The sequence below is a fragment of the Megalobrama amblycephala genome, linkage group LG17, assembly GCF_018812025.1.
Source record: "Megalobrama amblycephala isolate DHTTF-2021 linkage group LG17, ASM1881202v1, whole genome shotgun sequence".
NCBI classification, from domain to species: Eukaryota; Metazoa; Chordata; class Actinopteri; order Cypriniformes; family Xenocyprididae; genus Megalobrama; species Megalobrama amblycephala.
In genome coordinates this window covers 7,848,712-7,867,816 of record NC_063060.1, presented here as the reverse complement: position 1 = coordinate 7,867,816, position 19,105 = coordinate 7,848,712, and the positions used below count along the sequence as shown (strand labels likewise).

At 38.7% G+C, this 19,105-nt stretch overlaps 2 protein-coding genes and 1 long non-coding RNA gene across 3 annotated transcripts in view; 1 reads left to right on the top strand and 2 right to left on the bottom strand.

Annotated features, from left to right (window-relative positions):
• The window catches only part of LOC125251176, an 89,028-nt gene that overhangs the window by 19,717 nt on the left and 50,206 nt on the right, over window positions 1-19,105 (top strand).
• Window positions 6,677-9,653, bottom strand: LOC125251211. Its single transcript, XR_007180941.1, has 4 exons — window positions 9,527-9,653; window positions 9,106-9,253; window positions 7,203-7,346; window positions 6,677-6,859 (listed from the first exon to the last, which is right to left on the bottom strand). It is a non-coding gene; the product is annotated as an uncharacterized LOC125251211 (long non-coding RNA).
• LOC125250097 (G-protein-signaling modulator 2-like) lies at window positions 13,596-18,054 on the bottom strand. Its single transcript, XM_048162480.1, has 4 exons — window positions 18,043-18,054; window positions 16,551-16,799; window positions 14,003-14,233; window positions 13,596-13,862 (listed from the first exon to the last, which is right to left on the bottom strand). Exons 1-4 carry the CDS (start codon window positions 18,052-18,054, stop codon window positions 13,713-13,715), a joined length of 642 nt encoding a protein of 213 aa, XP_048018437.1. The 3' UTR covers window positions 13,596-13,712.

Sequence of the window (19,105 nt, the reverse complement as noted above, 5' to 3'; positions counted from 1 at the left end):
GCAAGTTGTTGTTAGCTAGGTGCATTCAATTGTATATGGTAGAATATTAATTAATAATATAATTTAACTTCTAAATGCTACTTTTTAATACTTTTCAGGTTTAGCAAAAAAGCATCTTCTCTTACAAAGCTATAAAATCTTTTTTTTTTTTTTTTTTTTTTTTTTTTTTTTTTGCAAAGAGTGCAAGAAAGAATTACAGTGAGACTGACAGGTACTTTATTGTCAGTATCGGGCTCGTAGATCTCGTGGGTAGGGCACTTTTTACTGTTTGTGTGGATGACCATGTCTGTCACCACCGAAGACCATTTTTGACCAGGGAAAAACTCTGCATTGATTAATTATGAATTGAAATATTTAATACTTTCACAGCAAAAATTATGTATGCAATTAATTTAGATTAATTAATGACAGAGTATGTAATTAATTAGATTAAAATTTTTTAATCGATTGACAGCCCTAATCTAAATGCAAACACACACAGCAAATTGCCCAGTGTTCATTTAACTCCGTAAGTGTACATTTTACACTTCTCTGGTGTATATATAGGTCCCACCAGCCTGGTGTTTAAGTAACACTTTCAAAAGTGTTGAATATATACCCCTCGACAGTGTACATTGTTTTACACCAAAAGTGTACAATATACTCTAGTGTACACTGTGTATTACTCTCTGCAAGAGTGTATTATACACCAATTCAAAAGGTTATTTTTTTTACACTGAAAGTGTACAAAGATTAATTGTGCTTTTAGCACTCTCGAATTAAAGAACATTTCTAAATTTCCAAATGTTCACCATTTTGCATTGTATATATATATATATATATATATATATATATATATATATATATATATATATATATATATATATATATATAAACAGATCACAAAAAACAAAAAAACAAACAAACAAAAAAATAAAACTTTCAAACCAATGGGATTTATTTTCTCAGATTCAACAGGCCACAAAGAAATACAACTCATGTTGTGTTTACAAACACAATTAGTACAGCATGCATAAAAACAGTGTAACAGCATTAAAAGAATAAATCACTTAGATTTTTATGTATGAATTACGGTCATTTGTGCAATTTCATATTACTGAATGACAATATACACACTTAAATACGTGTATTGCATTGTATTAAAATATTAAAAGTACAATCTACAAGGAATAGACAAATTCGACCTGAGCACTGAAGCACTCTGGAAAAATTCTGGAAAAAGTGCTTTAAAGGGATAGTTCACCCAAAAATGAAAATTTGATGTTTATCTGCTTACCCCAGGGCATCCAAGATGTAGATGACTTTGTTTCTTCAGTAGAACACAAATGATGATTTTTAACTCCAACCACTGCCGTCTGTCAGTCAAATTATGCGATTGAATGGGAACACCAACAATAAGAGTCAAATAAACATGCACAGACAAATCCAAATTAAACCCTGCAGCTCGTGACGACACATTGATGTCCTAAGACCGAAACGATCGGTTTGTGCGAGAAACCGAACAGTATTTATACCATATTTTCCCACTAAAACACCACTATGTCCAACTTAACGCACTCTGACAACGGCAGTGATGTCTAGCACTCATTGAAGTATATGCGCGAGACATCACTGCCGTTGTCAGAGCACGATTAGACCTCACTAAGCGAATGCTGAACGCAGTTGGACATAGTGGTGTTTTAGAGGTAAAAAAATGGTATAAATACTGTTCGGTTTCTCGCACAAACCGATCGTTTCGTGTCTTAGGACATCAATGTGACATCACGAGCCGCAGGGTTTAATTTGGATTTGTCTGTGCATGTTTATTTGACTCTTATTGTTGGTGTTCCCATTCAATCGCATAATTTGACTGACAGACGGCAGTGGTTGGAGTTAAAAATCATCATCTGTGTTCTACTGAAGAAACAAAGTCACCTACATCTTGGATGCGCTGGGGGCAAGAAGATAAACATCAAATTTTCTTTTTTGGGTGAACTATCCCTTTAAAACATGTAACGGAACAATATAAAGGTCACTTTGCTGAAATTCGTACAATATTTTAAGGTCAAAATGTCAATTTGCAGTTTTAAAAGAACAATTAAATACATAAAAAAAAAAAAAAAACTATTTAAATTTGTATAACTATAAATTTCAGTCATTTGTGCAATTTCATATTACTGAATGACAACATATACACTTAAACGTGTGTTGTATTAAAATGATAAAAGTACAAACTACAAAGAACAGACAAATTCGAAGACCTGAGCACTGAAGCACTCTGGGAAAAGCTCTAAAAAGTGCTTTATAGTAAAACATGTAACGGAACAATATAAAAGGTCATTTTGCTGAAATGTGTACGATGTTTGAAGGTCAAAAGGCTTAAAGAAACAAGGTTTCAACATTCAAAGGGGAAACTGTCCTGCAAAGCCCCTCTTGGACTTAAAATGAGTGAAGATGTTCAACAAAACAGAGAGAGGACTTAGCCATGCAGGGAATGAGCCGCTCATCCACAGAAATGTAGTAGTCATGGATGCTACTCTTCAAAGTGCCAACTGCCAAGATGTAGGGTTGTGCTGTGTTGATCCAAGGACTTCTTCAAAACTGTAACAAGACTGAAAACAGAAAAAAAAACTACACATTAACAAACATTCTTGGCATGACATGCAGTTCTACATAACATTAAGAGTAAGCATACCTTGTAAAATCTTACTACATGATCCAAAGCTTCATGCACACTGATCTCGACAAACTTCTTATTTCCGCAAGAAGGTGGTGGCAGGAGATAGACCAGCAATAACAGGGAAAACATATCACTGTCCAAGTCTAAATTCAAAAAAGAAAACGCAAACCATAACAAATCTATATAATCATATACCAATATACATAAGCTATTTTATATACAGATAAAATGATTATCCTTGCAGTTCATAATGAACTGCCTGTACCTCCTTGACTGGTGTTGCAGTGTTCTGCAGACTGAATTAGACAACTCAAAAGTAGTGAATGGGTGAGGTTTTTGGATTCTTGAATGACTTTTTGCTTCAGAGTAGAGTCCCACTTCTCCAGAAGTTTAGATGCATTCTCCACTCCAAATAGTAACTCAAAGTCTTGAAGCACCTAAAGTTGTATACAGTGAAAAAGAAAAGAAGTGATAATTATATGGCATGCCAATCTAAGAAAACAACATTGACATTTTAGTAGGATTGCGACGAGCTTGCAACCCCACAAGTTCATTGGCAAGTGACACGTATATAGCAAAAGCACATACCTCCTTAGCTTCTTGCAAATGGTCATCAGAACGAGCTATTTTAGGTGGGAAGAAAGGACCATCGCTGTCTGATGGCTGTGTGTCTGATGATGATGCAACTGAATGAAGTGACGGTGTATCGGTCTCATTTGAAGATGCATAGCTTGTGTATGCAGGAGAGTCTTAAAGTCAAGTAGAAAATTAGAACAAAAGAATATACACACATATATATATACATATACATAATTACATCTTTTCATACCTGCTACAGCCACAGCATCAACTACCATCCAAAGAGTGTGTCACGATCACAGTCTGTTCCTGTTCACTCCGGACTCCATTTCCCATAATCCTCCCTGTCAGTCACATGCACTCACTCCACCAATCACCTGTTGCCACATACAGCCATGCACACTCCACACTAATCACCACACCCAGCTGATACTCATTACCAGGACTATAAAGGACTCACACACACACCACCTCACCGCGAAGTCTTGATTCCTAGTGACAATTCCGAGCGTACCTTGTATCCTGTCTGCCTGTGTTTGATCTTGCCTGTTCCTTCGTTACAGAAGACTTCGCCGCGCCAGGTAACACGCACAAAATGGCGGCTACCATCACAACAGCAACAGTTCATGTCCCCACTGATCGCCCAGAGCAACGTCACGCCTTCGCTGATCGCCCAGAGCAACGTCACGTCTTCGCTGATCACCCAGAGCAACGCTACGTCTCCGCTGATCGCCCAGAGCAACGTCACGCCTTCGCTGATCGCCCAGAGCAACGTCACGCCTTCGCTGATCGCCCAGAGCAACGTCACGCCTTCGCTGATCGCCCAGAGCAACGTCACGCCTTCGCTGATCGCCCAGAGCAACGTCACGCCTTCGCTGATCGCCCAGAGCAACGTCACGCCTTCGCTGATCACCCAGAGCAACGTCACGTCACCGCTGATCGCTCAGAGCAAAGTCACGTCGCTGCTGATCACCCAGAGTCACGTCACGTCTCTAGATCAGTCCGGGAGCGGAGAGGGTTGCGTTCCAGTATGGCTGATCCCCCACTGACTACGGTCCGAGCAGCTGGCATCCCCAAGTCCTCGCCGGCCGCTTCGCTCTCAAACCAGTCGGCCGCTACGCTCTCAAGCCCGCCGGCCGCTACGCTCTCAAGCCCGGCGGCCGCTTCGCTTTCAAGTTCATCAGTTTCAACGCTCTCAAGTTCATCAGTTTCAACGCTCTCAAGTCCGTCAGTTTCAACGCTCTCAAGTCCGTCAGTTTCAACGCTCTCAAGTCCGTCAGTTTCAACGCTCTCAAGTCCGTCAGTTTCAACGCTCTCAAGTCCGTCAGTTTCAACGTTCTGAAGTCCGTCAGTTTCAACGCTCTCAAGTCCGTCAGTTTCAACGCTCTCAAGTTCACCGGTTGCTATGGACTCAAGCGCTCTGGACGCGATGGACAAAATGGCTGCTTTGCCAGTGCCCACGGGCAAGATGGCCGCCCCTGCGGTGCTGAAGGTTGTAGGGGGCGTTCCAGCCACTGAGTCCGCTCCAGAGACCGCTCCAGCTGGTGAACTTGAGAGTCACTCTCAGAGGAGGAGGAGGAGGAGGAAGAAGAAGACGTCCTCCTCTCCTCAAGACGCAGACGCCCTTCAAGAGGCCGCTGTGGGCCTGGAGACCACTCCAGAGGTCTCTCCTGCTCCGCCCAAGCGTCATGCTCTACCAGCACCGCCTAAGCGTCTTGCCCTGCTGGCGCCTACTGAGCTCCTCGCTCTGCCGGTGCCACCTGTGCTTCTTGCCCTGCCGGCGCCACCTGTGCTTCTCGCCCTGCCGGCGCCACCTGGGCTCCTCGCCTTGCCGGCGCCACCTGAGCTCCTCGCCCTGCCGGCTTCACCCACACGCCTGGCCCTGCCAGCGCCACCCAAGCTCCCTGCGCTGCCAGCACCACTCAGGCGTCTTGCCCTGCCGGCTTCACCCACACGCCTGGCCCTGCCGGCGCCACCCGAACTCCTTGCCCACGAACCTGCGAAGAGCCCCGCTGAAATCCCCAAGAACTTTTTGGGGGGGGGCAGTGTACCTGAGGGTGGGGAGCTTGTGGGTGGGGACCCTGCTCAACCATGGCCTTTAAGGGCCCCTGAACTACTATGGCCATTCATGGACTGTAGGCCACTAGGGCCATGTATGGACTCTGACCTGCCGTGGCTGCCCAAGACGCCTGACCTGCCGTGGCTGGCCAAGCCACCTGACCTGCCGTGGCTGTCCGAGCCGCCTGACCTGCCGTGGCCGTCCAAGCCATGCCATGCACACTCCACACTAATCACCACACCCAGCTGATACTCATTACCAGGACTATAAAGGACTCACACACACACACCACCTCACCGCGAAGTCTTGATTCCTAGTGACAATTCCGAGCGTACCTTGTATCCTGTCTGCCTGTGTTTGATCTTGCCTGTTCCTGTGTATTGACCCGTTGCTGCCTGTCCTGACCCTTGCTGTTATACTGTTCTGTGAATGATATCCGCCTGCCTCGATCTACTGCCTGTGCCCTGACTACGATTCTGCCTAACCCTCTGCTGTACCTGTTTGCTCCTGATTGACCCTGCCTGTATGACCACGCTTACTTTAATAAAATGCTGCATTTGGATCTTACCATGAGTCCCGAATCGTTACAGAGTGTCAGCCTTTTGCTCAATTATGTCAGCAAAAACATCTTCATCTACTTCTGTTCCAGTCTCGTCAGCTAAATAAACCTTATGATCTGTGGAGATGTCAAACTTCTGCTTGACAGGAAAGACAAAATGGAAATTAAAGAACATCCATCATGCAAAAAATTAGGCCTGCACGATATATCGCATGAGATTGTCATGCGCATTTCGTCAGTAAAGCCGGTTCCCTGATTACTGCTAAATCGCCATCACCTGCTTTCAAATGGAGCGGCATTTAATAGACAGAGCCGTAGATCACTGACAAGCCACGCAATATCGCGTTCATATCGCAGATGAATCGCCTTCGATAATGAACGTGATATTGCGTAGCTTGTCAGTGAACTACGGCTCTGTCTATTAAATGCCGCTCCATTTGAAAGCAGGTGATGGCGATTTAGCAGTAATCAGGGAACCGGCTTTACTGATGAAATGCGCGTGACAATCGCATGCGATATATCGTGCTGCCCTACAAAAAAAAAAAAAAAACTTAACCATTTCCATCAAATTCAGATTTTTCTGTGATTTTGAAATTGACAGAATGTACAGCAATTGACAAAATTCCTGAATCTGATCTGGGGCAGTTACTTTTTAGTAACCTAACCTACCCACGTGTAAGAGGTGACAAAAAGAAATGAATATAGAATAAAAGTTTTTTTTTTTTTGTTTAAAAGCAGTGTTTCTGCTTTTACATTACAATTGTTCTTTCATATTATATATTCCTAAAAGAAAATATCCTTGAGCATCAAAGTGGGGAAAGACTTAAAAGATTTGTTATTAACAATGAAATGCATACAAACCATATTACAATTATTAGCCAGATATCACCATTCAGGAGCACTTACCATCCTTGATTACAGAATCATAAGATGATCCAGTAAGCTTTATGTACTTTCTGTGATGTTGGCACTGCACTTTAAACAGCATACTGTTGATGTTTTGCTTCAAAACAAAAAGATACATTTAAAAAAGCATTCCTATATTAAACTAGGCATATAAATTAAAAATGTGTGGAGCACTGTCTTTTTATCAGAAATTAATTTAAGCAGAAATGATGCTTACTGTGGTGCTTAATGCTTAGGGGTGTAACGGTACACAAAATACATGGTTTTTAAGTCACATTTCAGTGCAATTTCAGTACAGTTAGGGGAAACTTAAAACGTAAATTTGATTGTCTTTTAAATTTTAACTTCGTAAAAATCAACAGTTCACATATTCAATTTGAAACAGTATAAACCATAATTTTATTTAACAAAACAAACATAATTAGGATTGTAAGTCTTACCTGTGTCTTGATCTTGCACTGATTTGAGAAAAGACCATAACTGTGTGTCAAGCGCGGTGTTTCAAATGGCCAACAACATGATGACGGAAATGTCCCGTATGTAAAATAAGCACCGAACCAGCGTAGATCTTTGCGCCAAAGTTTCTACACAAATTGAAATTATTCGATTAAAAAACAGCCTACGACCATATGAAATAATCTGTTTTCACTAACAATTAAAAATGTAGAAAAATGCAGAATGTTTTAAACAGCTTTAACATTCAATTACGCTGCTTCAGAAATGGGTATCCTCTATAATAACTTTTTAACAAGTATACTTTTACACACCCACCACATATATTCAATAAACGAATGTTCTACATTATTTTTCGGGAGGAGAATTTGCAACACGTTAGAAATATTTCACGTTTTTAAAATGGCGGTGACAACAATACACTATACCAGGGGTTCCCAAACTTTTCAGCCCACGACCCCCAAAATAACGATGCCAGTGACTCGCGACCCCCACTATCCTCGGAGGTGGTTAACGAGTTGTGCACAAAGGCGAACACGCACTAACGCATGTTTCACACATACTCTGCAGTGCGCATTTTTTTCTGTGCCCATATTAACGGATTTCACACTGCACGCGGATGCGGTCCGGCAGTGCGTTCCAGGAGCGGTGCGTCTGCAGCAGTGCAGCGATCATTTACGCGCCGAGTCTATTTTTGCTGTGCTGCACAGCGCTGAATTAAAACGACAGCGCACTGTTCGCATTAAAATAAACATGTATTGACGCGAAAAAACTAGTAATTTCATCATAGATTCATATAGTTCGAAGTCTGTTACACAGTTTAAACACGGCTGCCTCGGGTAAAGCAAGGAAAATAACACCTTACCAGGCATTTAGGTGAACAAGAAGACATAAACAATAGCACTCGCCTCTGAAGGTGGAAAAACAGTTCTTTATGACCTGAGGGATTTATTGTAAAAAGATTTAAAAGGAAAGAAAAGACGAGAGTCGCCTGTTTTTGTCTATTTTAAGTTTTTTTTTTTTTTTTTTTTAACGTTTTTGATTTTAACATAAAGCTTACGTTTAAATGTTTTGCCACTTGCGTGAGCAATATATAAATCTAAAGTATTACTTCAGATAAATATAAAGTAATGAAATGAATAAAACGTTTAAATATAGTGCGTTTAAACGTGACATCTATGAAATATAGTGTAGGCCTATACAAAGAGAATCGCTGTGCTGACAAGCCATATTCAGTAACAACTTTTGGATTTGAAATAAAAATAAGTAAATGTTGTGTTTGTGATACACAGCCATGGATCAGTTGCGCACTGCAAATGCGGCATATGTGAAGCGCGTGCTTCTCCGCTCTCCTCCGCTGCCTCCCTGCGTTTTCTTTTTTGATCGATATTAACCAACGTTTCATTTTGACAAAAATAATATCCAAAGCTTAAAGCCTAAAGAATTACGTGCACATGTCTTAATGTTTAACATGTTGCAGTAAACTGACCTGCTGCAGCTGATGCTGTTGCTACTATGTCATTAATCTGTCATAATCACCTCAGGAGTCACGGCCAAGCGAAAGGAAAATCGAAAGGTTGATGGCTTTTTTATTTGCATGGTTTTTGTTTTTAATTTAACTACTATTTTTAGTATTTTGTGACAATTATTGATAGAATATACTATTTCTAATCGTTTAATTATTTTTTATTTTATTATTATTATTATTTTTTTTTTTTTTGATTTCTGGAAATCATCTCGCGACCCCTTCCTCACTATCTCGCGACCCACCGGGGGGTCGCGACCCCGACTTTGGGAACCACTGCACTATACTGATGAAACTCCTTTCTAAAATAGATTGTCCATCATTTACTAGATTAAAACAAACATAATCAGAATTGTAAGTCTTACCTGTGGTTTTATCTTGTACTGAATAGAGGAAAGACCAGAACTGTGTGCTTGTGCTTCAAGCGCGGTTTCAAATGACCAACACGACGACTGAAATGTCCCGTATGTAAAATAAGCACCGAACCAGTGTAGATCTTCGCGCCCAAAATTCCTATAAAATGCAATTAATCCGATCAAAAAATAAAGCCATATGTATACAATAAATAACGCAGTTCTGATGTTTTGAAATTTCAGATTTCACTAAAAATATAACGTTAATTACAATATACAGCCTGCCAGGCTATTAATGTGACTCACTAAAGCTAGTTTACGTTCCGTTTCACGGAAACAGAACTTGTTAAAATTAACTCTGCATATCAATTAAATATATGTAACGTTAGTTGTATTAAAACAAAATGTTAAAAGTGAAGATTCTAAATCTTACCTTTGTGTTTTGCTTTCAATCGCACGATTCCACCGAAAGAGCCGCCATTTTTTCCAAACAGGGTAGATTGTCAAATGCGGACTGCGTTGTCTCAATTACTTCAAGTTCCCGTATGTACAATTAACACTGGGCATGCGTCTGGAAGCGCAACACCAAAACATCGCACCACTTGGGGGCACCATTCACACAAGCTGGTGTTTATTACAGTAAATGTACACTTTTATTTGAACACTATAACACCATAAGACCTTACACTGAGATTTTAACACCACCGAATTTGCTGTGCAGCTAATGTAATGCATTTTTTTTTCAATTAGTGCAAAAAGCTTTTTATTTCAAAAACATTTGGCATTAAATTACTTCCATATATTAGAGTATCCTACTCTGACATCATGTCGTGTTCTCTAGTTTATAGTGTCAGTAAATAGCACACAAACACCTGTGGACTCTTCACTAGCCTTGCATCTACTCCCCAACAACGCCCCCTCGTGGGCGGAACAGTATTGTTCAAACCATGTAATGCACTATGTAGTTTCACTACATAGAATATCCCAAAAAATTAATGCTATGCCTGACTATTTAAGTGACTATATTCTGATTATAAACTAAGTATTACAGTACTGATGCTCAACACACCAGCAAATGACATCTCACCGGACGTTTTTGAGCTGGCTTATATTGCGGAAGTTCTAAAGGGTGTACATCATCTTCCAGAAGGGGTTAGCGGCTAAATCTAACTGTCCAAACGTTCAGGGCTTGGACACTTTTTTTGTGCACATGTCTCTTACATACAGAACCAGGGAAACTATTTAAATTTCTCAGCAGAGGGAAAAACCGAAACCTGTTTTTGTGTATAAAGCGAAGAAAGTCCTTCACCCCAAGACCTGATATATATAAAACATACTGGCTAAAGTGTTGAAGGACCTCAAGAAGACAAAACAAAAAACTGCTCGTCCTGTTCAGTGTTACGCTGCATCTGGAGTTGTGGAGTGTGGCGTCTGTTTTGAGGACACAGACAAGTCATGTCTGGTGTGTCTGAACCCTTACAAAATCACCTCAAAGAACTCAAACTCAAAGAAAGAAATGACTGTTTCTTTCAAGATGAGAGACACGGTATGAATGTCACTGGACGACTGCAGGAGATGATCCCGGTCCAGGGGGATATGATGGACGAGCACAAAAACAACAAGAGTGTATCAGCTGCAGCAGAGAGTATTGAGGTATGAACTGAAGGTGGATATGGTTGTGTTAGCACCTGAACAACCATGTTGTTTCTCATTATTTTTTTGATAACTTGTTTCATATTAAAACTAATATCTTCTACAATATTTCCAGAAAGTAAAGCAAGTGTAATCTATGGCTGAATTCAGAATAGCATGCTATCTTAGTGCTCTTACTATTTCAGCCTAATATGAGTAGTATGCTGCTATGCTGTTAGGCTATATAGCACAGAATCTGGCTACTCGCAACTAAAACTGCTACCACTATGTGCATTTAAATCCACTGTGAAACAACAAGACAAATGTTTTCCACCTTTAAGATGTGCACAACAACCACCAAAAATTAAACAAAAACTATACTTGCATCCTTTTATTGACGCAAAGCAACATGCATAAAAAGCAAACCTTCTGAGACCTAATTCTCTTGATTTTTTTTTTTAATGACAACAGTACAACAAAAAGATTTACAAACTTAATTTTATTTTGTAAATATAAAAAAAATCTTAATTTTGATGGCTGCAACACAATCCAAAAAAGTTGGAACAGAGGCAAAATAAAAGTAAAAAGATTATAGAATTCCCAAGATTAACCGTTTTGAAAAAGTTCACAATAAGCAGATGAATTGGTAATAGGTGAGGGTATTGTGATTGGGTGTAAAATTGGGGCAGTTGTGGCTAGAGAGTTGGACTTGTAACCCGAAGGTTGCTGGTAACGGCAGGAAAAAATGTCATGATAGAATTGTCAAACAATTCAAAAATCATATCTTGATGCAAAGTATTTAGGTCTTTCACCATCTAGCATACATAACTTTGTGAAAAGTTTCAGGGAATCAAGAGAAATCCCAGTTTAGTAGGGCAAGGCAGGAGACCTCCTTTGAATTTGTGTGACTTTCGAGCTCTTAGATGACAATGCATGAGAAACCATCATGCCACTGTTAAATATAGCCACATGGGCTCGGGAGTACTTTAGAAAATGGTTATCACTTTATACAGTTTGCTGCTGCATTAAGAAATGCATCTTGAATCTCTGTTAGGCAAAAACAAAGCTACATCAATTCTAAGCAGAGATGCTCCTGAGTTCTTTGGGCCTGAGCTCATTTCAGAAGGTCCAAAAGAGAGTGGAAATGTGTCCTGTGGTCCGATGAATCCATGATTCCATGATCATTCAGCTTGTTTTTTGGGAAAAATGGAAAAACAGTTCTCAGTCCCAAAGACGAAGGGGACCATCCAGACTTTCATCAGCGACAGGCGCAAATGTTGGTCATGGTATGGGGGTGCATCAGTAAAAACAGAGTATCTGTGAGGGTACCATTAATGTGGAGACATATTTTGGGATCGTACAGAGACGTATACTGCCATCAAGATGAAATGAAAGCAAGAGAATGTCAAGCCACATTCTGCATGTGCTACAATAGAGTGGTTTCTTAGATACTACACCGTAGAGTGGATGTGCTTGAATGGCCTGCCTGGAGTCCATATTTGTCCCTTATTGATTTTGTATTCTAAGCAGATTGTCTTTGTGAATGTATTTTTTCTTCATGTAGAGTTTCCAGTCTCTTGTTTCCCCCTCTGGATCAGATTCACCAATCCGTGAACAAAAATCTCTGCCGGGAGACAATAATTATTCAAAGAAGATATATGGAAGAGTTAAAGTTGTTTATATATGTTCAGAACTTTTTTCAGTTTGTTTATTAGTTGCAATGCACAGTCTCTAGGGTCCCTATTTTAGGGTCACCAATTGCCAATTTTGAAATACAGTCACCATGTTGGTACAAATCTAACAAAAACATGGTTTGCAGTATACCCACCGCCCTCTGTACAGAACTGGACTGAAGTGACAACTATGAGAATGTGGGGACTCACTTTAAATGATTTGGTAGACCTTACAGAGTGAGATCATTTTATTTTCTGAAAAAGCTTTGTATATGTTTAACTTTCATTGGTCATTTCATTTATCATTATCTTCTCTGTTCTCTAGGCTGAACATCTCTGACTCTGAACTGTCTGGACTGGATCTTCACTGTCAGTCTTGTGTTCACATTGTTGATAGTGATCAGTGGGTTCAGGTGGAGCCGTCAGTCTGTACAGATGAAGGAGGGTCAAAGTTCAGGATCAGCACTCAGGCGGGTCGATTTGAGTGCAGCAGGACCAGAATGCGATGGGTCTGTTCTGGTGACGTCACTCTCCAGTACCATCAGGTGGATGGACGTTTCCTTGGGGGTTTGGGGTGGGGTGGGGAGGTTGTTGGTTTTATATATATATATATATATATATATATATATACACACACACACACACACACACACACGTCACACTACTGCCGGTGACACTCCACAGCCGCGGTGGTACGGTTGTCATGCCGACCGTCACAGCTCTATAACCATTTTGATTAGCCGTCGTACCTACAATGTTTGTGCACTGTGTAAATAATGAGTGATGTATATGTGCGAGAGATCAATTCCGGCACTTGCGTAAACTATGCCAGAGTGCGTACACACCTCACACACCGGATGCTGTGCGCGTGCTCAAGGCAGTTAGACATAGTGGTGTATTAGAGGTAAAAAAATGATATAAATACTCTTCGGTTTTCAAACCAATTTCATGTCTTAGGACATCAATGTGTCGTCACGAGCCACAGGGTTTAATTTGGATTTGTCTGTGCATGTTTTTTTACTCTTACAGTTGAAGTTCCCACTGACGTGCAATATATATAAGACTGACAGATCTGTGCATGTTTTTTTTACACTTAGATTATGTTACCATTGGCATGCATTATATGACTGACAGACTGCAATGGTTGAAGTTAAAAATCATCATTTGTGTTCTACTAAAGAAACAAAGTCACCTACGTCTTGGATACCCTGGGGGTAAGCAGATAAACATCAAATTTTTATTTTTGGGTGAACTATCCCTTTAAAATGAGCTCATTTCTGCATATGAAGTTCAGAAGTGGGAGTGCATGTTTGATCAGCGGCAGGAGGGCAGCGTGACTCTCTGCTCGTCCATCCTCTTGGCCTGTAAACGCATGATGAGGCTGAAGAAGACTTTGTCCGGGACGGTGGGGCCACGGGTGGAGGGCAGAGGAGGGGTACACCGCTGATCGTCCAGACGGGACCCCTGAGAGAGATGGAAAAAGAATGAGATGAAAGGCTTAACTAAACCAATGAACTCCCTTTTCTACAGCTGCAATTTTTCCCTTATTCATTTATTTTTCTATGAGACACCCATCTCTAGTTAATACAAACACACTGTCTCACCTGACACTTGACGAGCATGTCAAAGAACTGGTCGTCTGGTTCGGTGGCGTCTGTGCTGGCCATGACCTGGCTGAGGATCATCTGTCTGCTGCTAGTGCTGCTGTGTTCGGATATGGTGCGCAGGTTTCCTGTTCCTGCTCTCTGCTCGTCCAACCTCCTGCCCCGAGCACTCGCCAACAGTCTGAGAAACGGCTCCTGACATGGAGTTGCAGCTGACTTTTCCTGCTCATACTTTTAACATTTCCTAATGGTTGTGGGAGGGGTGGTGGGTGGTGAGGAGGAGCTAAAATTGACAGAGAGATGGTTCCTCCCATCCTGTATGACACACCGCTAGTCATCCATCCTGTTGCTCTGGAAACGACTCAGTAAGTCAAAGAAACCCTCGTCTCCTAACATGTCTGTAGTTCCATGCTGAGGGCAGAAAGGTCAAAGATTAAAACAAACAAACAAAAACAAAAAAATCTCTAAGAACACTTGTGTAATTTTGTAACCAGAAATGTCAAATTATGAACAAACTGTTCCCTCATTTTAACAATTTAACACAAAGAAATATTACATAAATTCCACATATACTAGAAAAACATTTAATGGTTAATGATATGCAAGCAAACAACCAAATAAAAGACTTCAAGAACAAAAAAAAGGTATTCACTTCCTTCATGTCAACTTCATGTCAACCCTCCCAAAGAAAATTAATTTTCATGTTAATAAGAAATTTTAATTTTATATAATTTTATATCATGAGAGTCTCTAGAATCATCCAAACAAAACAAATCTTACAAGAGATCTATAGTTTTTTTTTTTTTTTTATACTTAGTCAAAAGTCCAAGCGGCAACTATAGTTGCCAGTGGGCAATTTGTTATGTGTGACCCTGGAATACAAAACCAGTCATAAGGGTCAATTTTTTGAAACTGAGATTTATACATCATCTGAAAGGTGATATATATATATATATATATATATAAAGCTTTCCATTGATGTAATGGTTTGTTAGGATAGGACATTTGGCCGAGATACAAATAATTGAAAATCTGGATTCTGAAGGTGCAAAATAAAAAATATATATTTATATATAGAGAAAATTGCCTTAAAGTTGACCAAATGAAGTCCTTAATGTATATCCACTCACAAAAAGATTTTTTTATATATATTTACGGTAGAAAATTTACAAAATATCTTCATGGAACATATTTACTTAATATCCTAATGATTTTTGGCATTAAAGAAAAAATTGTTTTGACCCATACAATGTATTGTTGGCTATTGGTACATATATACCTGTGTGACATGACAAACGCATAACTAAACAAACACACACTCTTAACCCGGATTAGTTGACATTACTAGAAATTTGGAAAAAATGCGTGGAAACCCATTGCACTAAACCATTTTAGTTTTTACACAGGAAGAAACTAAACAGGTTAAGTTGTATGAACATAGAATCTTAAGCGATGCAGTAGACAAATCAAGTTAACATTAGTAGTCTTTACTAAAATTCATTAGTTCACATTATTAATGTTTTTGAGCATACGTTTTATAAAATAACTATTAAGTTAAATGATTTTAAGTAGAAATAAATGTTATATTTAAGTAATATCTTATCATTTAAATTATACTAAGATTGAAATTTTATGTATTAATTGAAAGAAATTAAACAACATTTCAATGTTTTTTTATTTTTTATTATTGTTGACAAAAAACTGGTAACACTGCAATGTACTCAACTTCTCAAACTTGCCAATCTTTTTGCTTGTTAATAATTGTAAATTGTTCAGAGGAACATACATTATTCAACAATATGCAGACAAGCATTAAACTGGATGAAAATAAAGTGAAAAGACAACACATGCACACATTCCTGCACACTGTTGACAACTTTTGAGTTGACAACTGTTAACTTGTATCAATAGATCAACAATATGCAGTTTTAACATACAGTACACTTTTAGTGCAGAACACTGGTAAATGTTAGAGCACATACTGGACTGGACAATCCGAACAAGAATCTGTTCAAAGATTCACATTGTGCATCTTGAGAACAAAAAACAGGCATGGTTTCTGATGCTAGCTTAGCCCTGATGGTAGTTATTGTAAATGTTTTAAAAGGAAGACGAACACACGGTATTCAAAAATATGCAGATAGGCATTAAACTGGATAAGCATTAAAACTGGAGCCAAGCCTCTAAAACTAACACTAAAAATGAAGGAAAAAGACCACGCTGACTCACATACTGCACACTCAGGCACCACACACTCACCGTTAACAACTTTTGAATTGACAGCTTAACTTGTATCAGAGGAACAATATGCCATTTTAAACATCCAGTACACTTTTAGCACAAAACACTGGTAAACTTTAGAGCACTTACTGCAGTGACTGGATAATCCGGTCAAGAATCTGTTCAAAGATTCAAATTGTGCAAAAAAAACAGCCATGGCTTCTGATGGTAGATTCTCACAATTCCTTTGTGAAAATCAAATTGTAAGTTGATTTTTCAATGTTTGTAACTTGGGTTTTAGTTCACTGTGGCCCAACATGAGAAGAACTTGTTGGATGAACTGGAATGTGTTCTTCATTGATTTGGGGTAGTTGAGATGCAGTGCGTATGCAAGTCCAAAAAGAATGCACATGGCTTTTGGCAAGTCTTTAATGCCTTCCATCACAACTTCTCCCTCAATGATGATCTTTATTGAAGCTGGATTGAAATGAAGGGAAGATAGGAGCACAGCACCTTCATGCTCAACAAGGAGGATCCCAAAGTCAAGGTGGAGGAATGAGTGATCATCATCGAAGTCCTAACAACAGAACACATACATGACATTTTTTATTACATAACCATCAATAATGTTAAACAATATAGTCTTGTAATGAGACAGACACATGAAGGAATGTGTGAAGTGGTTGTTGAGTATACATTAAAGGATTAGTTAATTAAAAAAATTAACATTGTCATTTACTTATTTACACTCCCAACATTCCAAACCCATAAGACTTATGTTAATCTTCAAAACAGAAATAAAAATATAAAAAAAAACCTGAGGCGCTTAAAGTCGCTTAAAGTCATCTTATCTCTTAAAAAGACTTGTATTAAACCACTTGATTCATTTGGATTTATTTTAAGTTGCCTTTATGACATTTTTAAACCTTTAAGTTGAAGTTACCTAATGGAGGGACAGAAATGTTTCAGGTTTTATTAAAAATACCATAAATTGTGTTCTTAAGATGAACAAAATCTTATGGGTTTGGAATGACATAAGGGTGAGTAAATGATGACAATGTTAGAAAGAATTTTGCTACTAAGTTTCAATGGTTTTAAGGGTTAGTTCACCAAAAAATTAAATTTCTGTCATTAATTACTCACCCTCATGTTGTTCCAAACTCATATGACCTTCATTCATTGTCTGAACCAAAAATTTAGATATTTTTGATAAAATCCAAGGGTTACTGAACCACACATCGGCAGCAACATCATTGCACCTTTTGAGGTCCAGAAAGGTAGTAAAGACATTAAAATAGTCCACGTGACTACAGTGGTTCAACCTTAATTTTATGAAGTGACGAGAATACTTTGTGTCCAAAAACAAAACAAAAATAACAACTTTATTCAACAATTTCTCTTCCCTGTCAGACTGGTATGCCGTTGACGTCATGAACACAGTGCAGCGCTTCTGTGTTCTATGTCAGAATGGCGGCTCATTATTGGCCGCTTCTGCATCAGCATCACACGCATGTGTCATGCTGATCACGTTAAAGCCTCGGCCAAAACGGAGCCGGCATTCGGACGTAAACACGGACGTGTTCATGACGTCAACGGCATACCAGTCTGACAGGGAAGAGAAATTGTTGAATAAAGTTATTTTTGTTTTATATAAAATAAAAAAAGGTTAAGAAGTAGTTTGCATCCCTGTAAATAAATGTCCGTAGTTTAACAGTTTATTATTGTTATTATTATTATGACTATTATTTTTTATTATTATTATAATAAACAGTCGGCAAATATTGCTTTATTGTCTCGTCATGTTCAGCTGCTTATCTTACCTCGGCTCGCATTCTTCAAGCATCAGTAAGTGACTGGCATAAAGTTGGTTTGACGTTAGACGTTTGATATTCGCAAATTTAGGGACCGTCTCTAAAGTTACGTCCGAAATTGGTATACATGATTCTAACTTCAATAACATTTGAAGGGAATAATTTACAGTCATAAAACCAACTGTAAAGTGTTCATCTACATGTCAGCTCTGATGCACACCTTTTTATATTTTTGATATTTATTAAAATAAACTGTCAAATCATGTGTAAAAATGGCTATTTTTCACTACTGTACGCTCATACATAAATATGCCATAATTTAAAGCTCAATAACATTTGAAGGGAATGATTTACAGTCATAAAACCAACTGTAAAGTGTTCATCTACATGTCAGCTATGATGCACACCTTTTAATTTTTTAATATTTATTAAAATAAACTGTCAAATCACTTTAATGTTATTGAGCTGTAAATTTATGTATGAGCGTATATACAGTAATGAAAAAAGCCATTTTTACACATGACTTGACAATTAATTTTAATAAATATGACAAATATAAAAGGTGTGCATCATAGCTGACATGTAGATGAACACTTTACAGTTGGTTTTATGACTGTAAATTATTCCCTTCAAATGTTATTGAGCTTTAAATTATGGCATATTTATGTATGAGCGTATATACAGTAATGAAAAAGCCATTTTTACACATGATTTGACAGTTTATTTTAATAAATATCAAAAATATAAAAGATGTGCATCATAGCTGACATGTAGATGAACACTTTACAGTTGGTTTTATGACTGTAAATGATTTCCTTCAAATGTTATTGAGCTTTAAATTATGGCATATTTATGTATGAGCGTATATACAGTAATGAAAAAAGCCATTTTTACACATGATTTGACAGTTTATTTTAATAAATATCAAAAATATAAAAGATGTGCATCAGAGCTGACATGTAGATGAACACTTTACAGTTGGTTTTATGACTGTAAATTATTCCCTTCAAATGTTATTGAAGTTAGAATCATGTATACCAATTTCGGATGTAACTTTAGAGACGGTCCCTAA